The 26,199-nt window shown below is 39.3% G+C and overlaps 9 protein-coding genes and 4 pseudogenes across 13 annotated transcripts; 8 read left to right on the top strand and 5 right to left on the bottom strand.

The window, feature by feature from the left end:
• Positions 1 to 32: 32 nt before the first annotated feature.
• Positions 33 to 2,530, bottom strand: K08D10.10 (Neur_chan_LBD domain-containing protein; the record flags this gene model as incomplete). The annotated part of the gene is made up of 4 exons (NM_001380181.1): positions 2,516 to 2,530; positions 467 to 756; positions 113 to 225; positions 33 to 66 (listed from the first exon to the last, which is right to left on the bottom strand). Exons 3-4 carry the CDS (start codon positions 178 to 180, stop codon positions 33 to 35), a joined length of 102 nt encoding a protein of 33 aa, NP_001367950.1. The 5' UTR covers positions 181 to 225; positions 467 to 756; positions 2,516 to 2,530.
• Positions 688 to 2,309, bottom strand: R07C12.1 (DUF7154 domain-containing protein). The gene is made up of 7 exons (NM_068096.3): positions 1,944 to 2,309; positions 1,803 to 1,896; positions 1,461 to 1,700; positions 1,265 to 1,418; positions 1,121 to 1,215; positions 817 to 938; positions 688 to 769 (listed from the first exon to the last, which is right to left on the bottom strand). The coding sequence occupies exons 1-7, from the start codon at positions 2,216 to 2,218 to the stop codon at positions 736 to 738; spliced, it is 1,014 nt and encodes a 337-aa protein (NP_500497.1). The 5' UTR covers positions 2,219 to 2,309; the 3' UTR covers positions 688 to 735.
• Positions 2,514 to 4,193, bottom strand: R07C12.4 (annotated as a pseudogene). Its single transcript has 7 exons — positions 3,934 to 4,193; positions 3,798 to 3,891; positions 3,508 to 3,747; positions 3,318 to 3,465; positions 2,795 to 2,880; positions 2,595 to 2,716; positions 2,514 to 2,547 (listed from the first exon to the last, which is right to left on the bottom strand). Coding segments are annotated over exons 1-7 (984 nt in total).
• Positions 4,194 to 4,709: 516 nt separating this feature from the next.
• On the bottom strand, positions 4,710 to 6,624 carry R07C12.2 (annotated as a pseudogene). Its single transcript has 7 exons — positions 6,260 to 6,624; positions 6,118 to 6,211; positions 5,786 to 6,025; positions 5,598 to 5,742; positions 5,455 to 5,549; positions 5,134 to 5,248; positions 4,710 to 4,768 (listed from the first exon to the last, which is right to left on the bottom strand). Coding segments are annotated over exons 1-7 (1,113 nt in total).
• A 1,076-nt stretch (positions 6,625 to 7,700) lies between these two features.
• Positions 7,701 to 9,681, bottom strand: R07C12.3 (DUF7154 domain-containing protein; the record flags this gene model as incomplete). Its single annotated transcript, NM_068093.2, has 7 exons — positions 7,701 to 7,734; positions 7,782 to 7,903; positions 8,019 to 8,113; positions 8,162 to 8,309; positions 8,363 to 8,602; positions 9,460 to 9,553; positions 9,602 to 9,681. The coding sequence occupies 7 exons, from the start codon at positions 9,679 to 9,681 to the stop codon at positions 7,701 to 7,703; spliced, it is 813 nt and encodes a 270-aa protein (NP_500494.2).
• A 737-nt stretch (positions 9,682 to 10,418) lies between these two features.
• Positions 10,419 to 11,448, top strand: F49F1.13 (annotated as a pseudogene). The gene has a single exon. A coding segment is annotated over exon 1 (1,030 nt).
• Positions 11,449 to 11,678: 230 nt separating this feature from the next.
• F49F1.12 (uncharacterized protein) lies at positions 11,679 to 13,061 on the top strand. Its single transcript, NM_068092.3, has 6 exons — positions 11,679 to 11,799; positions 11,843 to 11,929; positions 11,983 to 12,219; positions 12,758 to 12,789; positions 12,841 to 12,905; positions 12,952 to 13,061. The coding sequence occupies exons 1-6, from the start codon at positions 11,746 to 11,748 to the stop codon at positions 13,020 to 13,022; spliced, it is 546 nt and encodes a 181-aa protein (NP_500493.2). The 5' UTR covers positions 11,679 to 11,745; the 3' UTR covers positions 13,023 to 13,061.
• A 292-nt stretch (positions 13,062 to 13,353) lies between these two features.
• Positions 13,354 to 14,129, top strand: F49F1.11 (Galectin). The gene is made up of 2 exons (NM_068091.5): positions 13,354 to 13,801; positions 13,867 to 14,129. The coding sequence occupies exons 1-2, from the start codon at positions 13,358 to 13,360 to the stop codon at positions 14,104 to 14,106; spliced, it is 684 nt and encodes a 227-aa protein (NP_500492.2). The 5' UTR covers positions 13,354 to 13,357; the 3' UTR covers positions 14,107 to 14,129.
• Positions 14,130 to 14,399: 270 nt separating this feature from the next.
• F49F1.18 (Galectin) lies at positions 14,400 to 15,103 on the top strand. The gene is made up of 2 exons (NM_001307496.3): positions 14,400 to 14,749; positions 14,841 to 15,103. The coding sequence occupies exons 1-2, from the start codon at positions 14,402 to 14,404 to the stop codon at positions 15,078 to 15,080; spliced, it is 588 nt and encodes a 195-aa protein (NP_001294425.1). The 5' UTR covers positions 14,400 to 14,401; the 3' UTR covers positions 15,081 to 15,103.
• A 539-nt stretch (positions 15,104 to 15,642) lies between these two features.
• Positions 15,643 to 16,357, top strand: F49F1.10 (Galectin; the record flags this gene model as incomplete). Its single annotated transcript, NM_068090.1, has 2 exons — positions 15,643 to 16,023; positions 16,091 to 16,357. The coding sequence occupies 2 exons, from the start codon at positions 15,643 to 15,645 to the stop codon at positions 16,355 to 16,357; spliced, it is 648 nt and encodes a 215-aa protein (NP_500491.1).
• An 835-nt stretch (positions 16,358 to 17,192) lies between these two features.
• F49F1.9 (Galectin) lies at positions 17,193 to 17,948 on the top strand. The gene is made up of 2 exons (NM_068089.3): positions 17,193 to 17,587; positions 17,675 to 17,948. The coding sequence occupies exons 1-2, from the start codon at positions 17,198 to 17,200 to the stop codon at positions 17,915 to 17,917; spliced, it is 633 nt and encodes a 210-aa protein (NP_500490.1). The 5' UTR covers positions 17,193 to 17,197; the 3' UTR covers positions 17,918 to 17,948.
• Positions 17,949 to 18,920: 972 nt separating this feature from the next.
• Positions 18,921 to 19,486, top strand: F49F1.17 (uncharacterized protein). Its single transcript, NM_001307495.2, has 2 exons — positions 18,921 to 19,040; positions 19,096 to 19,486. The coding sequence occupies exons 1-2, from the start codon at positions 18,935 to 18,937 to the stop codon at positions 19,275 to 19,277; spliced, it is 288 nt and encodes a 95-aa protein (NP_001294424.1). The 5' UTR covers positions 18,921 to 18,934; the 3' UTR covers positions 19,278 to 19,486.
• Positions 19,487 to 20,133: 647 nt separating this feature from the next.
• On the top strand, positions 20,134 to 24,262 carry F49F1.8 (annotated as a pseudogene). The gene is made up of 4 exons: positions 20,134 to 20,649; positions 20,792 to 21,152; positions 21,729 to 21,853; positions 23,417 to 24,262. Coding segments are annotated over exons 1-4 (1,848 nt in total).
• The last annotated feature ends 1,937 nt before the right edge of the window (positions 24,263 to 26,199 follow it).

Here is a 26,199-nt window from a genome sequence, read left to right as displayed (position 1 = left end):
GAATCGGTTGAATATGTAGAGAAAAGCGAGATTTAGTCCGCATATGGTGTCCAGTGGTCAGAATCGCTGGAAATGTTATTTTTCAGATCAACCATCTCAAATTGTATCTTACATCATCACGTATTGTCTAATCTGCATTTTGAATGGGGTATTAGTCGAGTATGAGTATTCAAGGGTCATGTTGTAAATAGCAGCATCGAGAGTCAACCAATCATATTCAATTGCCTGAAATAATTAACTTATTAAAAAAATTTATTGTACGCAGTGGACTAACAAAAAACCCTAATGAAAATGGGAAGAAAGGATTGTATAGAATATTTATGAAAAAACACACAAAAAAAGTATTAAAATGTGAGCGGCCTAGCATTTTGCCAGTTAAATTTTAAAGGAGTCTCGTCGATTTTTCTGACAAAAATGTTGAATTTTAACGGATGGTTTACTATCTTACTTACTATTAGGAACTTACTTAGAAAGGTTTACTTTCAAAAACCGTTTACTCAAAAAAAAATTCAATTTTGCGTTACTTGATTTATGAGTGCGGCGTAGAAGCCAAAAAAGTGTCGGGCACTGTGAAACATATATCTATGCACTTGGTGGTACAAACTCCAAGAATATGATTTTACGTCAAAATACAGATAAGAGGCTTGAGGCGCAATAGGCCGTTGGCCCTGAAACCGAAGTGTAAGCTATTGGAATGTTCAAATATTTATTCAAATTAATTGCAAAACTTGGCATTTAGTCAGCATATGGTGGCCAGTAGTTAATTTGGCTGAAATAATTATGTTTCCAGATAAACTAGCACTAACATTATCTTACATCCAATTGTATTGTCTGATCTGCATCTTGATAAGCGTATTGTCCGAATATGAGTAGTCAAGGGTCATGTTGTAGATAGCAGCATCAAGAGTATAACCACCTGTTCGAATTGTGCTATTTTTCTGAAATAGCTATAGTACATATATTCTCTATTAGTGAGTCCGACTTTAATCGTAAGGTTATTACCCTCAAAAGTAGTAACCTCGAAATAAAAATTAATTATCTAAAATTAGTGCGAGCAGTGTTCCTTAATCATAATTATCGAAAAAAGCGGTATAGTATCAGTGCTTGTAAGAAATGTTACCTCAAAATAAGAGTTATATCCATGAAAACCACCATTAGAAGTTGAAGAAGCATTGTACCAAGAGAGATGAAATGATTGGAATGTATCAATCGGACCTTAATTTGTAAGGTTCATGCATTAAAAAAAATTTAAAGAAACGTATACCATGATTTTGTACAGTAACTGCAAAGTTGGCTCCATTAGGTAACTGGCAAGGTTGTAATAGCGGAGGCAGTACAGTGGAGCCATTGCCGGACACAACTGTATTTACCGCGTAAAGGACTACAGGCCAAAATAGCCCAACAGAACGAATTTGAGACTGAAATTAATTAAGAGTGGGGAGCGACCTCTGAAATCTTACATTGTAGAATTGATCATCATTTCGAAAATCGGTTAATCCATTTGTTTTAGATGAGAGGTCATAGAGGGTAAGTGGTTGAGATCCACCTGATGGAGTATTTGATGAAATTACATGAACCATTCCATGATGCGATCGAACTTTAGTCACTAGATTGGTAATGTCATTTTCATTTGGATTTCGCTTTGAGAGAATTACAACAATAGAGCCGCAAAGAGAGAATGGTGAGATGTCGTAAAAATTCTAAAAATGAGATTATTTTGATATGTAAAAGCAGAAGCATCGACAGAAGCGCTGAAACATCGCCTTCGCCGGAACCTTCTCTCTAGAGCCTCGGATGTTTACCTCAACAATTTTCAACGAGTCACTACCAATTGAACTGCTTTTAAATCCAAGAGATGGATCGGGAAGGTTGGCATTCACTGATGTGTTGAACTGTCTAAAAATGTCGGATAAATATATTCTTGCACATGTATAAACACTTACTTGAAGTTATCACTGTAGTATATTTCTGCAGATTGGCTAGTGTCAAATCGAACGTTTGCAAATTTTTTTACACTAAAGCCCAAGCCTACAAACAGAGCTCTGGCAGATTGTGAAACAACACTGGCCTCCAAATCATTTGAATAAGCGAATAAAATTGTCTTCGGGTCAGCTGGTAGGCACTCAAGGGTTTCTGAAATATATAACTTAAAAAATATAAACCTAAAGTTTTCCTGAAATATCTCTGAAATTATTTTAAATTTAAATTTTAGTTTCATATTTAATTTTAGAACTGGTTGAGTGCAACTGATTCTGTCTGAAAATGGGACTGTAAGGGGAATGAATAATAGAGGAGTACTGACGCAATGGGAAGAAATATAATGTCTTATCAAATAAGTACTAAGACTTTATACCAATGTGATGCTTGTGGTGGTAATACAAGAGACGGAAAAAAGGAAGTCAGGCGATGAAAATGTTTTGAGTATTTCGGAACTGATAAGAAATTTGAAAAAATTTATGATTCATGTTCATATATTTATTTATTAAAGTTTGTCGAATAGCGAAAGTTGATATTCAGTCAGCATATGGTGTCCATTGGTCAATATCCCTGAAAAATATTATTTTTTAGATGAACTATCTCAAATTGTATCTTACCTCATCACGTATTGTCTAATCTGCATTTTGAATGGGGTATTAGTCGAGTATGAGTATTCAAGTGTCATGTTGTAGATAGCAGCATCGAGAGTCAACCAATCATATTCAATCGTGCCATTTCGCTGAAAAGATGTTTAAAAAATTATTCTACGCAACTGTCGGAAGGCCAACAAAACAGCATATATTTAAACAAACTGTACCAGATTAACTAGACCGTGACCACCATTGGTAGACGATGAAGCGTTGTACCAAAAAAGCTCAAATGATTGAAATGTATCAATGGGACCTTAATGTAGATTTATAAAGTTTTTATATATTACAGGAACACAAAATCTCTGAGAATGCGTATTGCACAACATATTTGACGCGCAAAATATCTTGTAGCGAAAACAGCAATAATTAATCAAAATGTCTACTGTAGCGCTTTTTTCGATTTACGGGCTTGATTTTCGAATAGAATTGAAATAATTTAATAATGGATAGAGTATTAAAATTAGGCAAAAAATATGAGGAAATAATACGAAGAAACAAAAAAAATGGAATACCGTTACCACTATTCGAAGAGAAGTTCACTTCAAAATTCGAGCCCCGTAAGTCGACACAAAAACTACATTAGTCATTAAAAAAATTACTGTAGTTTTTGCTATGAGATATTTTGTGCGTCAAATATGTTGTGCAATACGCATTTGCAGAATTTTGCGTTGTCGTATTAAGATTGTATACCATGATTCTGTACAGTAACTGTGAACTTGGCTTGGCTGGGATGAGCTTGGTATAGTGGAGGCAGTACAGTGGAGCCATTGCCGGATACTAATGGATTCACCGCGTAATTAACTATGGGATAGTTCAGCCCAGCAAATGGTATGACAGACTGAAAAAAAATTAGGAAAGAATCCATTACAAAAAGTGTCACCTCGTCAAATTCATCATCATTCCGGAAATCGGCTAGCCCATTTGTTTTAGATGAGAGGTCATAGAGAGTAAGTGGTTGGGATCCGCCTGATGGAGTATTTGAAGAAATTACATGAACTATTCCATGATGGGATCGAATTTTGGCAACTAGATTGGTAATTTCAACCTCGTTTGGGTTTCGCTTTGATAGTATTAGAACAATGGATCCGCAAGTGGAAAATTGAGTGCTATTGTAAAATTTCTGAACTTTTTTATATTTTTAATGTTAGGTTCTGATCTATATCACAAAACCTCAACAATTTTCAACGAGTCACTTCCATTTGAACTGCTTCTGAATCCAAGGGAAGGATCGGGAAGGTGGGCAAGAATCGATGTATTTAACTCTCTAACTTGATACCAATTAAACTTTACTTGTACAAAAACTTACTTGAGGCTATAATAGTAATTGATTTCTTCCTCTTGGCGGGTATCAAATCGAACGCGTGCAAACGTGTTGTAGTTATCATCCTCTATGTAAATTTTCACGACATCAAATGTTAGTTCAACTACATTGGGCTCCAAATCATTTGAATAGGCGAACAAGAATGTTTTTGGGTCACTTGGTAAACATTCAAGAGTTGCTGAAATACAAAAATTTAACTTAAGCCCACGATTCTCCTAGAATATTTGTAAAATCATTTTTAATTTTAGGATTGGTTGTGTGCTTGGTATTTCTGAAATTGTATGAAATTATCTGAAATTAGAATTATATGGGGAATGAATAATAGAGGAGTACTGAAGCTAGTTGGAGAAATGTACTGCCTTTATACGAGTGGGTGTTAAATAGTTCAAATAATGCTAGACACGAGGAGAGTGTGGAAAGACAATGAAAAATTTAAGTTTATCGGTTTGATAAGAAATTTTGGATTAAGAAAAATGCTTAATACCTTCTTAGTTTCTACACTAATATAGGGTGTTAGACCAATTTCCGTGGGTGTGTTTGAGTTCAGTATTTACACATGTGCCATACAATCTATTCTCAAAATAGTAAGTTTCATCTGGAGCGCTGTTTTGAAAAAACTATTGGTCTATGGTGCTTGATTTTTGAGATTGTATGAAAAAAGTAAGACAACCGTTCAAAAAGTACGAAAATAAAAATTTGTGTAAAAATGTGTTTTTAAAAAGGTTAACAGATCAAGAGGTTCGGAATGTTCATATATTTATTCAAATGAATTGCAAAAATTGGCATTTAGTCTGCATATGGTGTCCAATAGTCAGTATCCCTGAAAGAAGTTGTTTTTCTGATAAACTACTAGGCATTTGGCTTCAGCTTCTTGCCCAAAAAATATTAATTTGAAGCAGAAATTGGCAAAATTTGGGCGAGACTTGGGCAAGATTTTGGCAAAATTTGGAGTTCAATTAAACCTAAGTTTCACCCAACTCTTGCCAAGTTTGAAACGAAATATTAGAAGTTTTGGCCAAAAATTGGCAAGAATTTGGTTAAACTTGAGTTTAACTTTGATGCAGCCTAAAGTTTTGCCCTACTCTCGCCCAAGTTTAGCCAACTTCTTATCCGGGTTAATATTTTTTGATCCAAACATGGGCAACAAGCTAGAGGCAAATGCCGAGTACCACAAAATTATCTTACATGGAACTGTAATCTGCAGTTTGATTGGCGTATTGTCCGAGTATGAGTACTCCAAATTCATGTTGTAAACAGCAGGATCGAGGGTAGCGCCACCTATTCGAATTGTGCTATTGCCCTGAAGTAGCTAATGGTTTCGGTTTACAACAAAGTTTCAACTAAAAAAAGATATATCGTATGTATGTTTCATTCATACAAGTTTTTTTCAATTTTTTCACGCTCTTGAATTTTTTGCATACCAACGGGTAGAAATAGTAAATTTTACGAACTATCATAATTATTAGATATAAATGGTTTAGTATTAATACTTGTAAGAAGTGTTACCTCAGAAGGGGAGTTATTCCGACTAAAACTACCATTAGTAGATGATGAAGCATTGTACCAAGAGAGGTTAAATGATTGGAATGTATCAATAGGGCCTAAATTTGTAAGGTTCATGCATTAAAAAAATTTAAAAAAATGTATACCATGACTCTGTAAAGCAACTGCAAAATAGGAGTAGCTTTCAGTTTGGAATAGTGGGGGCAGTACGGTTGCACCATTGCCGAACACAACTGGGTTTACTGCGTATAGGACTACAGGCCTAAGTATCTCAAAGTTAGTAAGTTGAGACTGAAATCAATTATAAGTGGGGGAACGACACCTGAAATCTTACATTGTAGAATTGATCATCATTTCGAAAATCGGTTAGTCCATTTGTTTTAGATGAGAGGTCATAGAGGGAAAGTGGTTGGGATCCACCTGATGGATTATTTGATGAAATTACAAAAACCATTCCATGATGCGATCGAATTTTGGCTACTAGATTGGTAATGTTATCCTCATTTGGATTTCGCTTTGAGAGAATCAGGACAATAGAGCCGCAAACAGTTAATGGATATTTGTCGTAGAATTTCTGAAAATTAAATTATTTTTCTACCAGCTGTCTTAATTTGAATCTCTGTTAACTTCAGCACTTTGTCCATTTTATAAGCATCTATCACACACCTCAAAAATTTTCAAAGAGTTACTTCCAACTGAACTGCTGCCATAGCTCAGGGAAGGATCAGGAAGGTGGGCATACACTGATGTATTGAACTCTCTGAATAAAACTTGATAGAAATTGAATTTTACTTGTATGAATACTTACTTTATGCTATTGTGGTAATTGATTTCTTCCTCTTGCTGGGTATCCAGTCGAACATTTGCAAAAATAGTAGAATTAAGGAAATTCTTCAGTTTATAAAACGTGTCTTTCACTACAATAGCATTCAGATCGTTTGAATAAGCAAATAATATAGTTTTCAGGTCATGTGGGAAACATTGAGGGGTTTCTGAAATACAATTTGTAACTTAAACACATGGTTCTTTTAGAATATCTGTAAAATTTAAATTCATATTTTAATACTAGTTTCATATTTAATTTTATAACTGGTTGTGTGCAACTGATTCTGTCTGAAAATGGGACTGAAAGGGAAATGAATAATAGAGGAGTACTGACGCAGTTTGAAGAAATATAATGTCTTATCAAATAAGTACTAAGACTTTATACCAATTTGATGCTTGTGGTGGTAATACAAGAGACGGAGAGAAGGAAGTAAGGCGATAAAAATGTTATAAGTATTTCGGAACTGATAAGAAATTTTGAAAAAAATGCTTCATGTTCATATATTTATTTGGATTGGTTGAATAAGTAGAGACATGATTTAGTCAGCATATGGTGTCCAGTTGTCAATATCGCTGGAAAAAAGTTATTTTTTAGATAAACTATCTCTAAAGGTATCTTACATCACCACGTATTAGCGTATTAGTCGAGAATGAGTATTCGAATGTCATGTTGTAGATTGCAGCATCGAGATTATCAGAACCTGCTCGAATTGTGCCATTTTTCTGAAACGCAAATCTTGAGACTATCGAATTATCAGAAATAAGCGATAAAAATGTTATAGCTCAAAGGAGGGCCATCCTGGATATCCATGAAAACAACAATATTTGTTTGTACGCAGTGGTCGGAGGACTAAGAAAACCTAATAAGAATGGGAAGGGATTGTATTATATAAAATATTTACGAAAAAACACAATACAAAAAGTATTAAAATGTGAGCAATCCTCGTGGCCGAGCATTTTGCCAGTTAAATTTTAAATGAGTCCCGTCGATTTTTCTGACAAAAATGCTAAATTTAACGGATGTTCAGGTTTTTCTTTTGTTATGTATATTTGTAAAGAATATAATATATATTATTCGTTTGGCGATTTTGGCGAATTTAATGGGGCGCGTTTGCTTTTGTTTTTTTTTGCGATCAAACTTTTCTCTTACTTGGGAGTTATGCGCAGAGGGTTTAAAATTTTAAAACAACTTCAGTGTTATTCGGTAGTTAATTTTATGTACTTCTCGAACCTAAAATACTACAACTGTACTTTTGCGCCGATTGACCGCTGAACAGCAAACGGCAAATTCGGCGAATATTCGTCGAATTCTCAATGGTGTTTGATTTTTGACAATGTACGAAAAAAAGTAAGACATTTGGTTGTAAGATCGAAAAGTTTTGAATGTTCATATATTTATCCAAATTAATTGCAAAATTTGGCAATTAGTCAGCATATGGTAGCCAATAGTCAGTATATCTGAAAGAAGTTATTTTTCAGATAAACTAGCACTAGCATTCTCTTACATCCAAGTGTATAGTCTGATCTGAATTTTGATTGGCGAATTGTCCGAGTATGAATAGTCAAGTGTCATGTTGTAGATAGCAGCATAAATTTCAGAGATACTTGTTCGAATTGTGCCATTTTTCTGAAAAAGCTAATGGTTTCGGTTTTCAACAAAATGTTAACCAACAAAAGTTTTGTTAATTTTTTGAGCCCACAGGTATAAACGGTTTAGTATCAATGCTTGTAAGAAATGTCACCTCAGAATCAGGGTTATATCCATGAAAATTTCCATTAGTAGATGATGAAGCATTGTACCAAGAGAGATAAAATGATTGGAATGTATCAGTAGGGCCTCAATTTGGAAGGTTGATGCATAAAAAAATAAAAATAGTAAATATACCATGATTCTGCACAGCAACTCCAAAGTTGACCCAGCTTGGTTTTGTTTGGATTAGCGGAGGCAGTACAGTGAAGCCATTGCCGGAGACTATCGAATTTTCCGCGTAGAGGGGTAAAGGCCAGTATATCCCAACAGTAGGAAGTCGAGACTGAAATTAATTTTAAGTTGTATGTATATAATATATAATCCCAATAAGCTCACAAGGGCAAGTTGGTCATCGTTTCGAAAATCGGTTAATCCATTTGTTCTAGATGAGAGGTCATAGAGCGTAAGTGGTTGAGATCCACCTGATGGAGTATTTGATGCAATTACATGAACTATTCCATGATGCGATCGAATTTTAGCTACTAGTTTGGAAATATCATTTTCATTTGGGTTTCGTTTTGAGAGAATCACAACAATGGATCCGCATAGAGGAAGTTGGATACTGTCGTAAAAATCCTGAAAATGGGTTTTGAATTTCTGTTCACTTCAGCACTTTGTCCATTTTATAGGCATATACTACATACCACGCTCTCCTCAAGCGTTCATAATTATTAGAGCGCGCTCGCGCAGGACCTCACGAACTCCAGAATTCGCGGGAATTCGTTTCGCGGGGACAGCAGTTTTTGGCTATTTTTGGCTTCTATGGAAATTATTTTCAATTTTTTGATTTATAATATTGTTGAGAAGCATCATCCGAATTGAAAATTTGTAAAATTATGAAATTTGGCTCAGAACGGAAGCAAAGGATTCACCACAGTCTTGTAAAAATGTATCAGGATCGTCAGTTTTTCGATTTATGTGCCGTAAAATATGTCATTTTGTAGAGAAAAGTCTGTTACACAAAACTCCTTGTTTGAAAATTTAAAATTGTTTTTATTAAATACTGAAAAATCGTAAAAATAAGATTTGAACCTAAAATTGTTGATTTTTTGAATATTTTTACATTATAAATTAAATAATCAGAATTTCAAACATGGATTTTTGTGTAACAGACTTTTCTCTACAAAATGACATATTTTACGGCACATAAATCAAAAAACTGACGATCCTGATACATTTTTAAAAGACTGTAATGAATCCTTTGTGTTAAATCTTCCGTTTTGGGCCAAATTTCATAATTTTACAAATGTTCGATTTGTATGATGCTTCTCAACAATATTATAAATCAAAAAATTGAAAATAATTTCCATAGACGCCAAAAATAGCCAAAAACTGCTGTCCCCGTGAAACGAATTCCCGCGAATTCTGGAGTTCGTGAGGTCCCGCGCGAGCGCGCTCTAATAATTATGAACACTCCAGGAAGCCGTACATACCTCAACATTTTTCAACGAGCTACTTCCAACTGAACTGCTGTCATAACTAAGGGAAGGATTAGGAAGATGGGCATACACTGATGTATTGAACTCTCTGAATTAGGATTGGTATCAATTCAATTAAACTTATGTAAGCATTTACTGGAGGCTATGGTGATATATAATTCCATCCGCTTGTTGGGTATCCATTCGAACATTTGCGAACGTTTTGAAGATAGCCATCAGAAGGGAGCCCTTCAGGTTATTAAACGTGCCTTCCACTACACTGGCACTCAGATCATTCGAATAAGCAAATAATATAGTTTTCGGGTCATTCGGTAAACATTGAGGGATGTCTGAAATACAAACTCGTAACTCAACGACAATATTCTCCTAGAATATCTGTGAAATTTAAATTAATATTTTGATGTTAGTTTTATATTTATTTTGTGGATTGGTTGTGTGCAACTGTTTCTGTCTGAAATTGGGATTATTAGAGGAAATGAATAGTAGAGGAGTGTTGAAGTGAGTTGAAGAAATGTAATGTCTTATCAGAAAAGTTACTGAAACTTTATACCAGTGGTGTTTGTAGAATTAATATGAGAGACGGAGAGAAGGAAGTAAGGCGATGAGAAATGGGATGATAAGAAATTTAGAAATAAGCATGTGAGGAGTTTGTTAAGGGAACTGAGAGGGAAAATCATAAAACTACATAAAATAGCTAGAGTTAAAAAATTAAGCCTAGGTACCCAGCTATTAAAATCATTGCGTCGCATTACTAGCTAGATACTTTTCTTAAATGTAAGAATTGCAAAATCACATTAATTTTTATTAGGTTGAGCAAAAAGTCTTTGCAAAATTTGTACTTTTCTTCATTTCTCAGCGTTAATTCATTTTTTTCTGATTCTGTTTTTTGATTTGCATAGTACGTAATGTGCATGTTTAATACATTTGAAAAAAACTTTTGGGTGCTGTTCAAAATGACCGAGAATTTGCTCGCCGAACGTCACGTCCTCTGAGGGGTTTTTCTGTATGAGTTCCCCTAAGGCTACAAGTGCAACGAAGCTCGTCGTAACATGTGTGCAGTGTTAGACAAGAACTCTGTCACCTACAATACCATGAAGTTTTGGTTCGAAAAGCTCACGAAAAAGAACTACGATCTCGATGATAAACCAAGATAAGATAGCTCTCGTTCGGATATCGATGAGGATATTTCGAGAGCCCTGGAAGATGATTCAAGAGCAACGTCACGCGAACTTTCTGCAACTCTCAAGCATCCCCAAAGAATCATCATCAACCATCTCCACCAAACCGGAAAGATAGAAAAGTTCGGTCAACTCGTTCCTCACAAATTGTCCGATTCTCATAAAAATTGTTTTGTGACCTCTCTCTTTCGCTGCTCACTAGGAAACGAACAACGGACTGGGTTAAGGATATCATTACTGGAAATGATAAATGGGTATTGTATGTTAGCCATACCAGGAAAAAAGAGTGGGTCCCGGTCGAGGAAACCGCGACACCTGACCTCAAATGAGAACTTCACGGAAAAAAGTGCTTCTCTCAATTGGGCGGGACAGTAAGGGTGTCATTTCCAGAGAGCTTCTTCCAGACTTTGCTACAATCAACGCTGGCCTATACTGCATTTAATTGGAAAAGGTGGACCATGCTCATCGATTACATCGCCCTAGAGGATCAAAGTTGTTGCTGCTCCACGACAACGCAAGACCGCATGCAACTTTGAAGACCCGCCAGAAGCTCCAGACACTCGGAATCCAAATTTTGTCTTACCCATCGTATTCACCGGGCTTGGCTCCTACTGACTACCATCTGTTCCGCTTTCTCCAGAATCACCTTACCGGGCAGAAGTTTCATGATATCAAGGTCGTCGAAACGGGGTTGGACGAATTCTTTGCCTCCTAATCGCAGGAGTTCTAGGCGGAGGGTACTGTTCAACTTCCGTTGTGTTGGCAAGAAGTCATAGGCATTAATGTTAAATATATTACCCATTGAATCTTGTTCGCTTTGAAAAAATACTACTTCCAAAAAAAAATCAAAATTTTGCAAAGACTTTTTGCTCAACCTAATAGTGCGAAACGTCAAAATTCATATATTACTAAACATTAAAAATTAAAATTAAATACACACATTAATTTAAAAAATATATATATATTCCGTGAACTACCACGTGTCTATTTTTTTGTTGTTTACTTCAAATTTTCCAAATAAATCGATAATCAAAAAATTAAATCGATAATCAATTGTAATCATTTCCCAATAACACTACCGGCTTATTAAACGAATCAACTGATGGCGGAGTGTATCGATTCACTATTTATCTACAACATATTCATAATGACAACGGTAAGCCACTACAAAAACTACAATTACTACAAACTACTTTCAGAGTGGAATCCTCGTCATGTGCTTTTGCAAGAAGACGCCTCCTATGAGCCAGTGTCCGGTGCGACCAATGACGATGTCGATGAGAGAGGTTACCGGTTTTGTAGTTTGTAGTCTCCATCTGTAACCGTACACACTTTTCAGGCGCAGGTATCTGATGTGATGGCGGACAGTACGCGGACAGCGATGGACAATCAGAAAAAGAGCAAGAAGAAGAAGAGCAAGGAGCCAGCCAAGAAGAAGAAGAAATCGGCGGATTCTTCGCAGAAGGTCTCGAAGAAGAAGAAGAAGTCGAGCAAATCGAAGAAGTCGGCGGAGAAGAAGAAGCCCGAGGTGGTGGCGGCAATGGATCCGGATGTCAAGTCTACGCAGAGATCAGCGGTGAGTTATTGGGCTTAGAACCTTAAGCCTAAGCCTATGCCTATGCCTAATCCTAACCTTAGGCCTAAGTCAAAACATTTGCCTAAGCCTACGCCTAAGCTTAGGACTTGGCCTAAGCCTAACCCTAAGACTATGCCTAAGCCTTGGCCTAAGCCTTAGTCCAAGCCTTTGCCTAAGCATAAGCCTAAGCCTAGGACTTGGCCTAAGCCTTGGCCTAAGACTATGCCTAAGCCTTGGCCTAAGCCTTAGTCCAAGCCTTCGCCTAAGCATAAGCCTAAGCCTAGGACTTGGCCTAAGCCTTGGCCTAAGCCGTGGCCTAAGCCTTGGCCTAAGCCTTGGCCTAAGCCTTGGCCTAAGCTTAAGCTTCAGCCAAAGTCTACGCTTAAGCCTAAGCCTAAGCCTGTACCTAAGCCTATACCTAAGCCTAAACCTAAGCCAAAGCCTCAGCCAAAGCCTACGCTCAAGCCTAAGCATAAGCCTATGTTCAAGCCTAAGCCCAAGCTTAAAAAACATATCTGCATCCAATTTTTATTTTCAGGAACGTAGTGAGCAGCCGGATCAAACGGCTCAGTGAGTTCACCAAAAATCTTACAGAAAATCAAATTTCCCCAAAAATTTCAGAACCAAAACCGCCAAAAGCGGCAAAGATGTGGCACCAGCCGCTGCTCAGACTCCTGCTCAGGATCGTAAGTTTTGTAGGAGACTACAAACTACAAGCGGATTTTTTTTCAGAAGGTCCACTCCGATCCCAGCCTGTCGGCCTTCCAATGGCACCTGGAATCAAATCGATGACGGCATTCTAGTACTTGAACTTGATTAATGAAATAAATGATTCTTTGTGAGGGCTACAAACTATGAACTTCAAGCCATTTAAGGCTATTTTCGGCCTATTTAAGACCAATTGAACATGACCAAAACTCTTCTGAGCTGTAATTTTTTAGTACTTAGTCAACTCAAAATTCAATAGTTACCGTATATAAATGGTCTAAAACAGTGTGCCCTATAGAATAGTCGAGTGTTGACGTATAATAAAACCTCGCTGATATAGATGTTAAAAGTCACACATAAACTTTGAGACTAAAGTCGACAAGCTATAAAACATGCTTCACACCGCTGAATCTTCAAAAATTCCTTTTCAATGAGGCTTGTTCTTCTACTCCTTACCTTGCTGGTGCTAGTTTCTGGATATTTTTCTGACAATGACCGTAAAAAAGTTAAGAAAATATCTATTGTCCACTATGATTCAACCTCCTCCAGTTCCTCTGAAGAGCATCGTCATAGGCCACGTGGTGGGAAAAGGCCTAGGTTTGACGACAATTCCTCCGATGATTACAGTGGACGACGTGGTGGAGGACGGCGGAATAGGCCTCCAAGGCCTCCTGCACCAACACCTAAGCCTAGAGAAGACTGGATAACGATCAATGGACCATTTACAACCACTCTACCAATTCCTGGAGGATATTGGGATACTGGGAAGATCATGCGAATTTATGGTACACCTGGAGCAGGAAGATGGACCATCAACCTGGCCAAGTCAAAAGTTTGGGTGTTTCATTTCGCGTCAGAACCTACCAAGGGGCTTGTGAGTTTGGCTTTTGTAGGCTAGACCCCTCAGGCTTTGGTCCCTCTTCATTAATAGTTTTTTAGGTAGCCAGAACCCGACATACGAATGGAGCGTGGGAAGTCGGAGAGACATATGGAGGAAACCCATTCCGAGCTAATACCTACTTTAATGTTACTATGGTCAATCAGCCAACGCATATCGAGATTCATGTCAATGGTGCATTCTTCGTAAATTTCAACCATCGAGTTCCAAATCCATCCAGAGACTATCAGGGTATCGATTTCCAATTTGTTGATATCTCGAAAGTGGAGTTTTCACGATAAGTTGAATAAAGAATTTTGTTGCATTTGATATAGTTTGAAACTTCGAACTATTAAGCTTTAGGGTTTAGGGCTTTAAATTTCGGCCCTAAAATTTATTGGTGTTATAATAATACAACAAGAACGGCATAATATGGCATAATATAATATGTATAATATGTTATGTTCATTGATCTCAGGAAACAGTTGAAGAGAGAAACATAATAAAACGCCGCTTGCAATCATAAATACATGGTAGAGGTACAAACCGCGTTATAAAATATGCTTCTCTCCGCTGAATCTTCAAAAGCTTCTCTCCATGAGACTTTTACACGTTCTTCTACTATTCACCTTTTTGGCGGTAATTTCTGGAATTCTACTTGACAACGGTGGAAGATCCCATGGCTTTGGATCCTCCTCTGATAGTGAGTCCTCCGAAGATCACGGTGGCCGACCTTCAAAGCCCGTAACAACATCTAAGCCGAGAGAAGACTGGATAACGTTCAATGGACCGTTTACAACCACTCTACCTATTCCTGGAGGATATTGGGATACTGGGAAAATCATCCGAATTCATGGTGTTCCTGGAACAGGAAGATGGACTATTAACCTGGTCCAAGCAGGCGTGAGGCTCTTTCATCTTTCGTCAGAACCTTCTAAGGGACTTGTGAGTTTGGCTTCTGTAGGATGTTGAGTTTGGAACTCACTATCAGGCTTTGCCTCCTCTTTTTAAATATTTATTTTCCATTACTTTACAGGTTGTCAGAAACCGATTTTTAAATGGAGCGTGGCAAGTCGAAGAGAAATGGGGTGGAAACCCATTTCCAGTTAGTACTCCCTTCAATGTGACTTTGATCAACCAGCCATCGCATATTGAGATTCATGTCAATGGTGTATTCTTCGTAAACTTCAATCATCGAACTCCTAATCCATCAAGAGATTATCAAGGTCTCGATTTCCAGTTCGTTAATATCAGCAAAGTTGAGTTTTCACGATAATTTGAATGAAGAATTTTGTTGCATTTGATAGAGATTCGGAATTTTTTCAAGGTCTGATTTGGAATTAATGCTATCAAGCTTCAGATTTAAGGCCCTCAAACTTATCTCTATGTTATTTCACCGTTTTTTGGTGTTTGGGGTAGAGATTGTTTTCTTATTAAACAACAACTCCATCAAATCATCTGAAAAGCGAAAACAAGTAGAATATTTGCCGGTACTGTACTAATGTCACAAGAATGGCATAATATCCGACTAATATAATAAATAGGCCATTATCACGAAATATAAGATTACTAAATTACTTGTATACTGAATAAACAATTTGCTGCGTTTTAACTAGAAGAAGGTCTCGATAAGTTCAATACGAAACTTTTGCTTGAAGTTGGAAAATTATAAGGCTTGTTCATCTTGTTAATTGATCTCTGGCGTCGATCCAAAAAACGCTGGCAGTTAAAGAGAGCAATATTGAAAAACGCCGATCGCAATCAAAAATACGTGGTAAAGGTAAACGATCGTTATAAAGCATGCTTCACTCTGCCGAATTTTCAAAAGTTCCGTCTCAATGAGGCTTTTACATGTTCTTCTGCTATTCACCTTTTTGGTAGTGGTTTCTGGAATTTTATTTGACAACGGTGGAAGATCCCATGGCTTTGGATCCTCCTCTGATTCCTCCGATGATTACAGTGGCCGACGTGGTGGTGGGCGGCATAGGCCTCCAAGACCTCCACGGCCTTCAAAACCTGTAACAACACCTAAGCCACGAGACGACTGGATAACGATCAATGGGCCGTTTACAACCACTCTACCAATTCCTGGAGGATATTGGGATACTGGGAAGATCATGCGTATTTATGGTATACCTGGAAGTGGAAGATGGACCATCAACCTGGCAAAATCAAAAGTTTGGGTGTTTCACTTTGCGGTAGAGCCTAGCAAGGGACTTGTGAGTTTTGCTTTTGTAGGCTAGACGCCTCTCAGGCTTCGGCCCCTCTTCATCAATAGTTTTTTAGGTAGCCAGAACCCGACATTTGAATGGAAAGTGGCAAGTCGGTGAAACATATGGTGGAAACCCATTTCGAGCTAATGCCGCCTTTAATGTTACTATGGTCAATCAGCCAACGCATATCGAGATTCATGTCAATGGTGCATTCTTTGTAAATTTCAATCATCGAGTTTCCAATCCATCCAGAGACTATCTATCGATTTCCAATTCGTTTCTATCTCGAAAGTGGAGTTTTCACGATAACTTTAATAAAGAATTCTGTTGCATTTGGTAGAAATTTGAAATTATTTTTCAAGGTCTGATATGGAAGATGTCACATAACTTTGTTACGAAAAAAGTTACAGCAGCTCCGACGGGACTGTATTTTGACTAAACTGGCTAAGTGACCCACGACTTTGGAACTAGGTGTTTTCACGAAACAAAGTTCAATAGGAAAATAATTTTTACAGATTCTTCTACATCTTGCAATTTATTGTTCTGTCACAAGTTTACTAGGAAACATTACACAGAATATGAAACATTCATAACCAAAGTCAGATTTGACAAAAGTTCTTATAATGTGAGCAATATTTTTTTGGATCAGACTCTGAGCCCCGTCGGATGTCAGCTGCTGAAATTTATTTCATAACAAAGTTAGGACATTATCAAGAGTGTGGTTATCGTATTTGACTTATAATTGTTTGAACAACTCAAGCAAATTACCGTGAAAGCAAAAGCGAATATACACTGTACGAGTGTAACTAGAACGACATAATACCCGACAAATATAATAAATGGGCTTATCCGAGTCGTAGCAATTTCTTGTATTGACGGTTATATCGAGGAACTATCAAATTCTATCAAATTCCACAAAAAAAAACATTATCACGAAATATAAACTTTAGCAGGTTTTTGATGAGTTTAATACGAAACTTTTGCATTCAAGTTGGAGAATTATACGGCAAAAAATAAAATGTTTTGTTCATTGATCTCTAGAATTCTACCCACAAAAATTGAAAATTGAACAGAGATGCATTAAAAATTGCCGCGCGCAATGAAAAATACGTGGTAGAGGTGCAAAAAGCGCTATAAAACATGCTTCCATCTCCGCCAAATCTTTAAAAGTTCCTTTCCAATGAGGCTTTTACATGTTCTTCTGCTATTCACATTTTTGGAAGTGCTTTTTGGATTTGTACTCGACACCGGTGGTGGATATTATGGCTCAGGATCCTACTCTGATTCCTCCGATGATTACAGTGGGCGACGTGGTGGTGGGCGGCATAGGCCTCCAAGACCCCCAAGGCCCCCAAGGCCACCCAGGCCAACACCTAAGCCAGTAGAAAACATGGAAACTCTTCATGGGCCATTTGGGCCCGGTGTGCGTTATCCGATTCCTGGAGGATATTGGGCTACAGGCAAGGTCCTCCGATTTTATGGTGTTCCTGGACGAGGTAGATGGTCGATTAACCTGGACCGAGAAAAGGAGTGGCTGTTTCATTTCGCGTCACAGCCTGATTTAAGACGTGTGAGTTTAGACCCTCATGTTTAGGCCATGTTGCTTAAAAAACAGTCCTTGCATCCTATGTATATCTCATTTTTCGTTATTTTACAGGTTGTCAGAACCCGTCATTTGAATGGAAAGTTCCTCCTCGGTGACACATATGGTGGAAACCCATTTCCAGCTGGTGCTAATTTCAATGTGACTATGATCAATCAGCCAACGCATATTGAGATTTATGTCAATCAGGTTTTCTTCACAAACTACAATCATCGAACTCCCAATCCATCGAGAAACTATCAATACGTCGTTTTCTCCGGAAATGTCATTATCTCGAAAATTGAAGTTACTAGATAATTTGTTTAACTGAATGAAAGATTTGTTGCCAGTTTGTTGAAACATTTGCAGTTTTGTACAGTGCGTTTGGTGGTTTTTCAAAAATGTTCAAATGAGTATAACTCTGAAACTAAAGCTTTCTGCAAGAAAAGCTCATTTAACAAACTGTTGCTCATAATTTTTTCCACGCGACAAAACATGTTTTAAAATTTCATATCAATGACATCAATAAATACAGTGCCCGACATCTCGCGAGTCCAATTTTGACGATTTTTCTTTAATTTTTCCAAAAAACGCATATTTATTTGGCCGACGCTATAGCTCAGAATACGGCCTTCCACGAAGGCGAGGCAAGGAGAAGGTACACCACGCCCGCACTAACACACTCTGTGAACTGCGGCCGACGCTACGCGGGACCTCGCGCCACTATAGCTGTGTACAACAGAGAAGGGCGGTGCTGTTTGGCGAGAGTAGCGCCCTTGTGGAAGGCCTACGCGGGCACGTGGCGTCTGATCTACGTAGATCTACATTAACCGCGGGTGAAGAGAGGCAGAGTTCTTAGCTGATTTCGCACGGTAAAGAACGTGCTGAAGTCACACTTTTTTGGGCAAAGCGTTCCCGGATTTTTTGTAGATCAAACCCTAATGGAACAGCCTGGCACCACGTGCTCAGAATAGCCTAACATGCTGAAATATAGCTTACTCAGCCAGAGAATAAGAAGAATGCAAAAAAACTTTGATAGTTGACGAAAGAAAACGCCGCTCGCAATCGTTTATTAACTAGGAGAAGGTATTGATACTGAACTTTTGCTTAAACTCGGATGATTATAAACAATAGAGGAAAAATGTGGAAACATCTCTGCGCCTGCAATATATACTTTCGTTCAATGATCTCTAAAATTGCGACATAAAAAAACGCCGCGCTCGCAATGAAAAATACGTGGTAGAGTTGCAAAAACACCCCGCTCATAATCTATAATCAACGAAACGCTATAAAACATGCTTCCATCTCCGCCAAATCTTCAAAAGTTCCTTCTCAATGAGGCTTTTACATGTTCTTCTGCTATTCACCTTTTTGGTAGTGGCTTCTGGATTTGTACTCGGCACCGGTGGTGGAGGCTTCTCCAGTTCCTCCGAAGAATATTGTAAGGTTCTGTCCCTCACGTATACTTCTAACACTGGTACAGTTCTTATTTCCAGGTCCAGCCAGAGCTGTCTACACGCTGTACAGGAATTCCATCTACGGATGTACATGTTTGGTCCACGAAAGCAACTTCCTCTCGCTCACGACAGTTCGCCGCCGTACTGGACTTGTAATTATAATTGTCATCGTAATGCAAGTGCGCCCCGCCGGATTTGACCGACGGCGCGCCCGCTCTTAATTTGTATCCCCGTCCAGAACGTTCCGTTCGCCCCGCCCTTCCACCGCAGCCTGCTATATAAGGTGTCATTTCCCTCATTCGAGGTCTTACTTCCGTTTATCTGGTTTTATGCCCCGTTTCCCCTTTTGTCATCCTTCCCCCATTGATTGTGCTGGACATTGTTCCACGAGCCCTTCAATTATCTTAATAAACCTATTAATTAGCAAATATCTCGTTCGTGTTATGTTTTCACCGACCAACATAAACTGAAACACAACGAGGAGCATCAAACCTTTACTGGTACCAGCGAGTGTCACTGAACTTTGATTTGGCCAATCGTTTCAGTGCAATTACGATCCACCTGTCGCTATTTATTTTCGTTTATTTTTGATTTTTGTCTGCTCACTTTTCTCTCGATTTTCGCATAATTTTTCTCCTCTTAATTTCTTGTGGCTCTGTCTAATCGCGAAGACATTCTACCTTGCCTTTTTGGCGCGAACTTGGAGGAGGTATCGAGATTCGAGAGGCACGTCAATCGAGGAAGAAATAAGACTTTGGCAGCATCGGGAGCTACCGCATTCTCGAAGCATTGCCTGGCCGTTGGTTTTTGGCGGTTTTCCTATAATAAACCGGGAATTCTACTTGGTCCTTGCCGTTACTTTTCGGCGTTAAAGGATGATCATGTAACGGATGGAAAGTGTCGTTTCTTGTCCCCGTTATGGAGCCAGCAATGGAGGCAGAGCAATCTCCTCGAAGACCAGGATTTTACCTGATCGTGAAGTTTAAACCGTTTAATTATCCCTCCCTCCCACCCTGAAAAAGCCATTTTATTGTTATTTTTACAGAAAGCAACTGTCTCGTTGAAAGCGCAATTGTCATGGCTGACAAAGAAGAGCCGCCACCACCCGGTACTCTGCAAACATCGTCCCATCTACCCATTCTTCATGCCGTGGAAACTCTGAAAGCGAAGTCAACAGCGACAAGCCAAGCAGCCTCCACCCGAGCCCGTGAACAGATCGAGATGCGGAGGGTGGAAAGCGATACGAAGGAGGAGTTTTTAAAGGTAAGTGAACCCCTGGCAGTGGAGGAAGGCAGGTCATCGTACCATGGCCCGACTCTGGAAACTGTTCAGGGGATTACTGATTCTTGTTCTATTTCGAAATCTTACGATTTCGATACACCTGGTAAAATTGTATTGGATTCCGCTCGCGGAATGGTTAATTCAAATCAAAACATGTCTAGATTACCTAGAGTTATGGCAGTGCTCGGAATAAAATCCGATGTAACAATTTCTGCATTCAGTGGATCCATGAGAGAAGATTTGGTCGCACTCCGGCGATCATTTATGGATCATTTAGGGGCTTCGACCGAAGTCCTCACAGAAAATAAAAAAGTCAGTTGTTTGCTAACGTTTTTAGCTGGCCGTGCAAGGAAAATTGACGGCGATCTGATTATTTCAAATCCTGATATCAAATTGGACGAGCTCTGGGAGAAGCTCGCTGAAACTTCTAAATCCAGCCGTGTTACGTTTTAAGGAAAACGAACTGAGAAAGTGCAAGCAGAAAGATGGTGAGTCTGTCGATGACTTTTACCAAAGAATTCTAGCACTCGAAAACGCAGTTTTAACTGAAGAATCAGCCAAATGGGTTAGGAAATTAGCCCTGGAGACATTTTTAATTGGTCTCAGCCCTCCTCTGAAACGTCTAGTCCGAATTGCGTCCCCGAAGACAACAGAGGAAGCATTCGAATTGGCACAGACCATCGAGCTGGTAGATGCAGCTCTACTCAGAGAGGCATCCGAAGACGCAAAACTCAAAGAACTGTCTGAAAGCCCGAGAGCCCTGGCTATCCGTGTTGAGAACCGTCAGCAGCAAGCAAAGTTTGGAGAAATCCAAGGTACGTGTTTTTATTGTAAAAACGAAGGTCATTCAGTCAAATTCTGTAAGAAAAGGCTTTTGATAAGAAGCGTAAAAGCCTGAAAGGTAAGCCGCAGGACCTGGAGAGTCCTCACAAAGTCGATAAGCCGAGGAACATGGTCCTCACATATCAAGAATCGAAATCGCCTTCTGAAGAACCCAAGGAGCAGTTGGAAAAGATTTCCCGTCGCCCAGACAAATCGGAGAGCGACTGTAGCAGTTCAAATCCAAGGAGCCGAATCAAACCAGTTACAGCAGAGTCGTGCTCGGTCATTGTACCATTTAGCACTTCTCTCGGTAAGTTACTCATAACAGTAAATATTCGAGCCAATGGTATGCCATTTACCGCACTAGTAGATACTGGAGCTAGTATCACATTAGCTTCTAAAAATATCCTGAATGGATTAGAAACTAAAGAGTTTAGCCCTTCAAACAACGATGGTTTCGTTGGTTTCGGAGCAGAGAAGATCCTGATAGCCGGATCAGCCATCATAAATCTGCAGATCGGATAACGGAGAATCCACCAAAAAGTTAATTTTGTCGATAGCAATTTCAGCGAAGAAGGTTTTCAGTTTATTCTCGGAAACGACTTGTTGTCTCGTTGGCCGAAGTTCACAATTGACTATCAAAAGAAATTATTCCATCTCGGAGACGACGCAATTCCTTTCGGTCGTTCTCAAGGTAAGGTTTTCAAACCTTAAATTTTTCAGTTTAAGCCGCTGGCATCGACTCAGCAAGTGAAGTGAAGCAAGAACAAGACGTTCTTCTGGTGATAGATTCATAAGCCGTTGGAAAAGCAGCAGTTCGGCGTTTTCCTTTGTCATCATGTTTGAAAGCAGTGAATTCCGAAGCCGAATCACCTACTTCAAGGAAAACCGACACCCAGAGGTCCGGTGAGTTGCCTTTAAAGTTTACTGGAGCAGTTTTCGTTTAGAACGAACTGTTTTCACTACCGGTCATCGCACCAGTTTTATCTCCTTCTAAATCTGTTTCAAAAATCAATTTCCTGTTAGTAAAGTCTTGGACCATTAGGAAATATGTTTGTTTGAATGAAAAATCAATAATTTTTCGTAAAGCAGGTCGAAAAACCGATTATCTCAACCGGAAAAGACTAATCTTTACTGATTTAAGACTGTCGTGGTCTTAATGTGAACCTTTACTGATTTGAAACTGCCGTAGTTTTAATCTTTACTGGTTTGGACTGTCATTGTCACAAAATTCGAGAAAAAGTCTCAAAAATCGAAGAAAATTGTCTTCAAATCAGGTTTGAACACTTAAAAATCTATTTGTTCTGTTAAAACGGCAATAATTTCTTGTTTCAGAGTTATTGAGTCAAATCATCCCATTTCTAGTCGATTGCTGTCCGCAATCATGAGAGAAACCCATCTCTACCGAAAAACCGTCGATTCTGGCCCCGAATCTGGCTAAGAAGCATCAATTGCTGAAGAAAAGCTGAAAGAAGAAAGAAGATCCATCGTTGAGCACATCGGAATCGTTCAAGTTCAAGAAGAAGTCGTGACTTACTTGCAAAGAAGGTCGCCGAACCTGAAAAATCCCGAAAAACGTCACTGTGCCGAGAAAATCACCGTCAGTTGTCCATGGAGTGCAAATTCGAAGGAATTCGTGATGTCAGAGGACGACTCCTGGAGCAGGTCATGCGATAAGTTTGAATTTTTGTAATTTTCAACTTATCTGGTCATTGTACCCGTTTATTTTCTCGTTCCAAAACCATTTCAGGCTAAAATTGTTCATTTTAGTAAAGTCGAGTCGAGACCCATTTGCTAAATCGGTCATGTACCTTTAAAGGCTACTGTAGCAATCAAGTGCGCTCTACCGAAAGGGGCACATACGCAGTCAAGAAGAAAGTTCTAGAACCCTTCTAGAATTCGAAAATGTCTTTTTCGTAATTTTTTTTTTTTTTTTTCGTCAAAATGTTTCGTTTTTGTCGAAAGTTTTCAACATTTTTAGTTGTTTAGGTGCTAATCTTCCAAATTTAACCTATTCTGTCGCAGATTTTTGTTTAAAATCGCTGGCTTTTGTAAAAAGTGTTACAATTTCGCCCATAAAATCCTAAAAATTTGTTTCAATTTTTGTCGTATTATTCATTTATACGTGTATTTACTGGTGCAGATATTATCTCGTTACAGATAATTGTCACAGCTACTCGAGGAATTCATGGAGTTCCACAGCGAAGAGGAAACCCCTCCACCCACGCCGTCACCAGTCCTGGAAGATGTTTTTGAGGACCCATCATCAAGCTCATCGTCGTCGTCAACGAGCTCGTCGTCATCTTCATTCCAAGTCGAAACGGAGCAAGCGTCCGTTCCAGGTAAGTTTAACAAGGAGGTTCAGGTCGGTCATCGTACCACAAGCCTGAACCATACCCTTTCTCCAATTCAAGAAGTTTCTTACCTATCATTTTTGACTGTACGTTGTCATCAAGACTCTGAATGTCGAGTTGAATCATCCGATTCTGATTCTGATTCTTTGAATCAAGACGAACATGCTGTTCATACTATTGAAGAAAACCCAAATACGAAAAGTTCGCATCCAAAATCCGAAAATCAACGTTTTCAAGACGTTTGTCAATGTTGCAAAAGTGTTGGACACAAGTCTAAGAATAGTAAAAAGAAAGTTCATAAAATAAAAAGAAAAGTTTTACAGAAGAATACTTCAAGAGAAGTCGGCGCCGAAGATGTTCTCTTTGCTCTATCAATCATGTCAAAGCAAATCCGAAAGCTTTCAAAAGCTATGAAGAAGATGCACACTTCACCCAGTGAAACTCAGAAGAAAAGAAAAGAGGATCCACGTCCTATCTCGTCAGCTCCGGAGAGCGTTCCGCCCACTCATCCCACGTCTCACTCTGAAATCGAGCATCCATGGAAGCTCATCCCGCCACCAATTGCGAAAGCTGATGAAAGAAAAACAGTGAAGCTGATCCAAGTGGACAGAAGATTCAAAGGACAATGTCACTACTGTAAGAATGTTGGTCACATGGCTAGGAACTGCAAGAAGAAAGCCTTTGCCGAGAAGAGAAAAGGATACGAAGATCAAGCCAGGTCCATCACAAGTTGTCAAGCCGAAGCCTAAAGGTTGAGTTGAGGTATAGAAGGTAAAGTTCGGGTCATTCACCTTAAAGGGTTTCCCTCTTTATCTCAAGTTACTTAAAACTATAGTTAGAAAAAGACGTATTAGTTTTATCGTCAACCCTTTTCGCCCTAGTTAATTAGAATTGAGGACAATTCCCAAAAGTAAGGGGGGAGGTGTAAGGTTCTGTCCCTCACGTATACTTCTAACACTGGTACAGTTCTTATTTCCAGGTCCAGCCAGAGCTGTCTACACGCTGTACAGGAATTCCATCTACGGATGTACATGTTTGGTCCACGAAAGCAACTTCCTCTCGCTCACGACAGTTCGCCGCCGTACTGGACTTGTAATTATAATTGTCATCGTAATGCAAGTGCGCCCCGCCGGATTTGACCGACGGCGCGCCCGCTCTTATTTTGTATCCCCGTCCAGAACGTTCCGTTCGCCCCGCCCTTCCACCGCAGCCTGCTATATAAGGTGTCATTTCCCTCATTCGAGGTCTTACTTCCGTTTATCTGGTTTTATGCCCCGTTTCCCCTTTTGTCATCCTTCCCCCATTGATTGTGCTGGACATTGTTCCACGAGCCCTTCAATTATCTTAATAAACCTACAAGCTGCTACTGAGAAGGCTCGGATGGAGAGGGATTTGGCTTCGATCAAGGAATTGGCCGAAGCGGCGTTGGCGAAGGTCGATGCATTGAAGTCTCGAATCAAGGATCTGGAGAAACAGGTATGGCATCCGGAGGCCTCGGCCGTTGATGGAAACTCAGGGGAGGGCTCTTCCGGGAGCACTCTTCGCGGACTCAATTCCGCTAATTTAAATACTGGTGAAGGTGGAGAGTTAGATGTTGTCGCTCGTGTGACTGAGACACAGAGTAAAATTGTTCTGGAAACCAATCGAGATATTCTTGAGAGGTCTAATGTTGCGTCAGCGACACCGCCGAGCACCGCGTCGGATGGGGCGGGATCTACATTTGAGGAGAATGTAATCCAACAGGTGGCTCAGGCAAATCAAGGCTCATCAGAAATGATGGGTTCGCAGGTATCGGAAAACAGTGATTCTGATACTAATGCGGCTCCGTTGTCAGTAGCGGTTGATAAAAAGAGAAGTGGTTCCGTGGGGAACGCTAAGAAATCGTCTTATGAGGATAGACCAATCATTGGGATGCTTCGTTTGAGGCCAGCTGTTCAGTTGACGCCTTATAAAGGGACAATGGCGGAAGACTTTTCGTCATTCATCAGATCTTTCAAAGATCAGTGTGAAGCAAGCGAGAAGCTGACAGATGATCAGCGACTCAAATTTTTCCTCACTTGCCTCTTGGACAGAGCAAGGAACGTGGCTGAGGACGAGATAAAGCTGAATGCTGCAGTTACTTTGGAGCAGCTGATTGCGCGGATGCGTACGACGTTCGAGAATCCGGTGCTGATCAAACACAAGGAGAATCAACTTCGACTTTGCAAGCAGAAACCTGAAGAATCGGTTGAAGCCTTCCATCTTCGGATCGAAGAGCTTGAAAGAGCTGCAAGCACAGTTGAAAATATCGTGTGGACGAAGAGAATTGCCCTCGCTCCTGACGCAATTCCTCACGCAGGATCTGCAGATCTGCCACAACTGCATCCTTGAGACTGAGCACGTGCTGCTTTGACAACTGAGTAGCTGGACGAAGATGGGTGAACACACGTTCGGTTTGAAGCTCGACATCCTGAATCGGAGGTTGACCAGACATGACGCTAGAACGCTGCGAAAATTTGTTCGCTGAAATGATGAAATATTACTCTCTCCTAACTGAAAACTGGTATTAAATCGAAAAAGATTTGAGATAAGGTTAAAACGAGATGAGAAAAGATGTTAATGATCCCAGAGTGCTAAACAAAAGCGAACTTTAGCACTCATCGACGAAGTTACCAAAACCAGAAAGAGAAACTTCCTGAGGAGACAG

This window comes from Caenorhabditis elegans, chromosome IV, assembly GCF_000002985.6.
Source record: "Caenorhabditis elegans chromosome IV".
Taxonomy (NCBI): Eukaryota; Metazoa; Nematoda; class Chromadorea; order Rhabditida; family Rhabditidae; genus Caenorhabditis; species Caenorhabditis elegans.
The sequence above is the reverse complement of the archived record's forward strand: the minus strand, read 5'-3'. Positions and strand labels throughout refer to the sequence as shown.

What these genes read in the sequence shown, in the direction of transcription:
- R07C12.1 (NM_068096.3), bottom strand. Translation starts at nt 2,218, where the DNA reads ATGAAACTAAAATTTAAATTTAAAATAATTTCAGAGATATTTCAGGAA. An exon ending in ACTCGTTGAAAATTGTTGAG is followed by an intron (nt 1,701 to 1,802) that starts GTAAACATCCGA and finishes TCTCATTTTTAG; the next exon opens with AATTTTTACGACATCTCACC. An exon ending in AGTTACTGTACAAAATCATG is followed by an intron (nt 1,216 to 1,264) that starts GTATACGTTTCT and finishes TTACAAATTAAG; the next exon opens with GTCCGATTGATACATTCCAA.
- F49F1.12 (NM_068092.3), top strand. Translation starts at nt 11,746, where the DNA reads ATGGCGGAGTGTATCGATTCACTATTTATCTACAACATATTCATAATG. An exon ending in CAGCCGGATCAAACGGCTCA is followed by an intron (nt 12,790 to 12,840) that starts GTGAGTTCACCA and finishes CAAAAATTTCAG; the next exon opens with AACCAAAACCGCCAAAAGCG. An exon ending in TCAGACTCCTGCTCAGGATC is followed by an intron (nt 12,906 to 12,951) that starts GTAAGTTTTGTA and finishes ATTTTTTTTCAG; the next exon opens with AAGGTCCACTCCGATCCCAG.
- F49F1.11 (NM_068091.5), top strand. Translation starts at nt 13,358, where the DNA reads ATGAGGCTTGTTCTTCTACTCCTTACCTTGCTGGTGCTAGTTTCTGGA. An exon ending in CAGAACCTACCAAGGGGCTT is followed by an intron (nt 13,802 to 13,866) that starts GTGAGTTTGGCT and finishes ATAGTTTTTTAG; the next exon opens with GTAGCCAGAACCCGACATAC.
- F49F1.18 (NM_001307496.3), top strand. Translation starts at nt 14,402, where the DNA reads ATGAGACTTTTACACGTTCTTCTACTATTCACCTTTTTGGCGGTAATT. An exon ending in CAGAACCTTCTAAGGGACTT is followed by an intron (nt 14,750 to 14,840) that starts GTGAGTTTGGCT and finishes ATTACTTTACAG; the next exon opens with GTTGTCAGAAACCGATTTTT.
- F49F1.9 (NM_068089.3), top strand. Translation starts at nt 17,198, where the DNA reads ATGAGGCTTTTACATGTTCTTCTGCTATTCACATTTTTGGAAGTGCTT. An exon ending in CACAGCCTGATTTAAGACGT is followed by an intron (nt 17,588 to 17,674) that starts GTGAGTTTAGAC and finishes GTTATTTTACAG; the next exon opens with GTTGTCAGAACCCGTCATTT.
- F49F1.17 (NM_001307495.2), top strand. Translation starts at nt 18,935, where the DNA reads ATGAGGCTTTTACATGTTCTTCTGCTATTCACCTTTTTGGTAGTGGCT. An exon ending in CAGTTCCTCCGAAGAATATT is followed by an intron (nt 19,041 to 19,095) that starts GTAAGGTTCTGT and finishes TCTTATTTCCAG; the next exon opens with GTCCAGCCAGAGCTGTCTAC.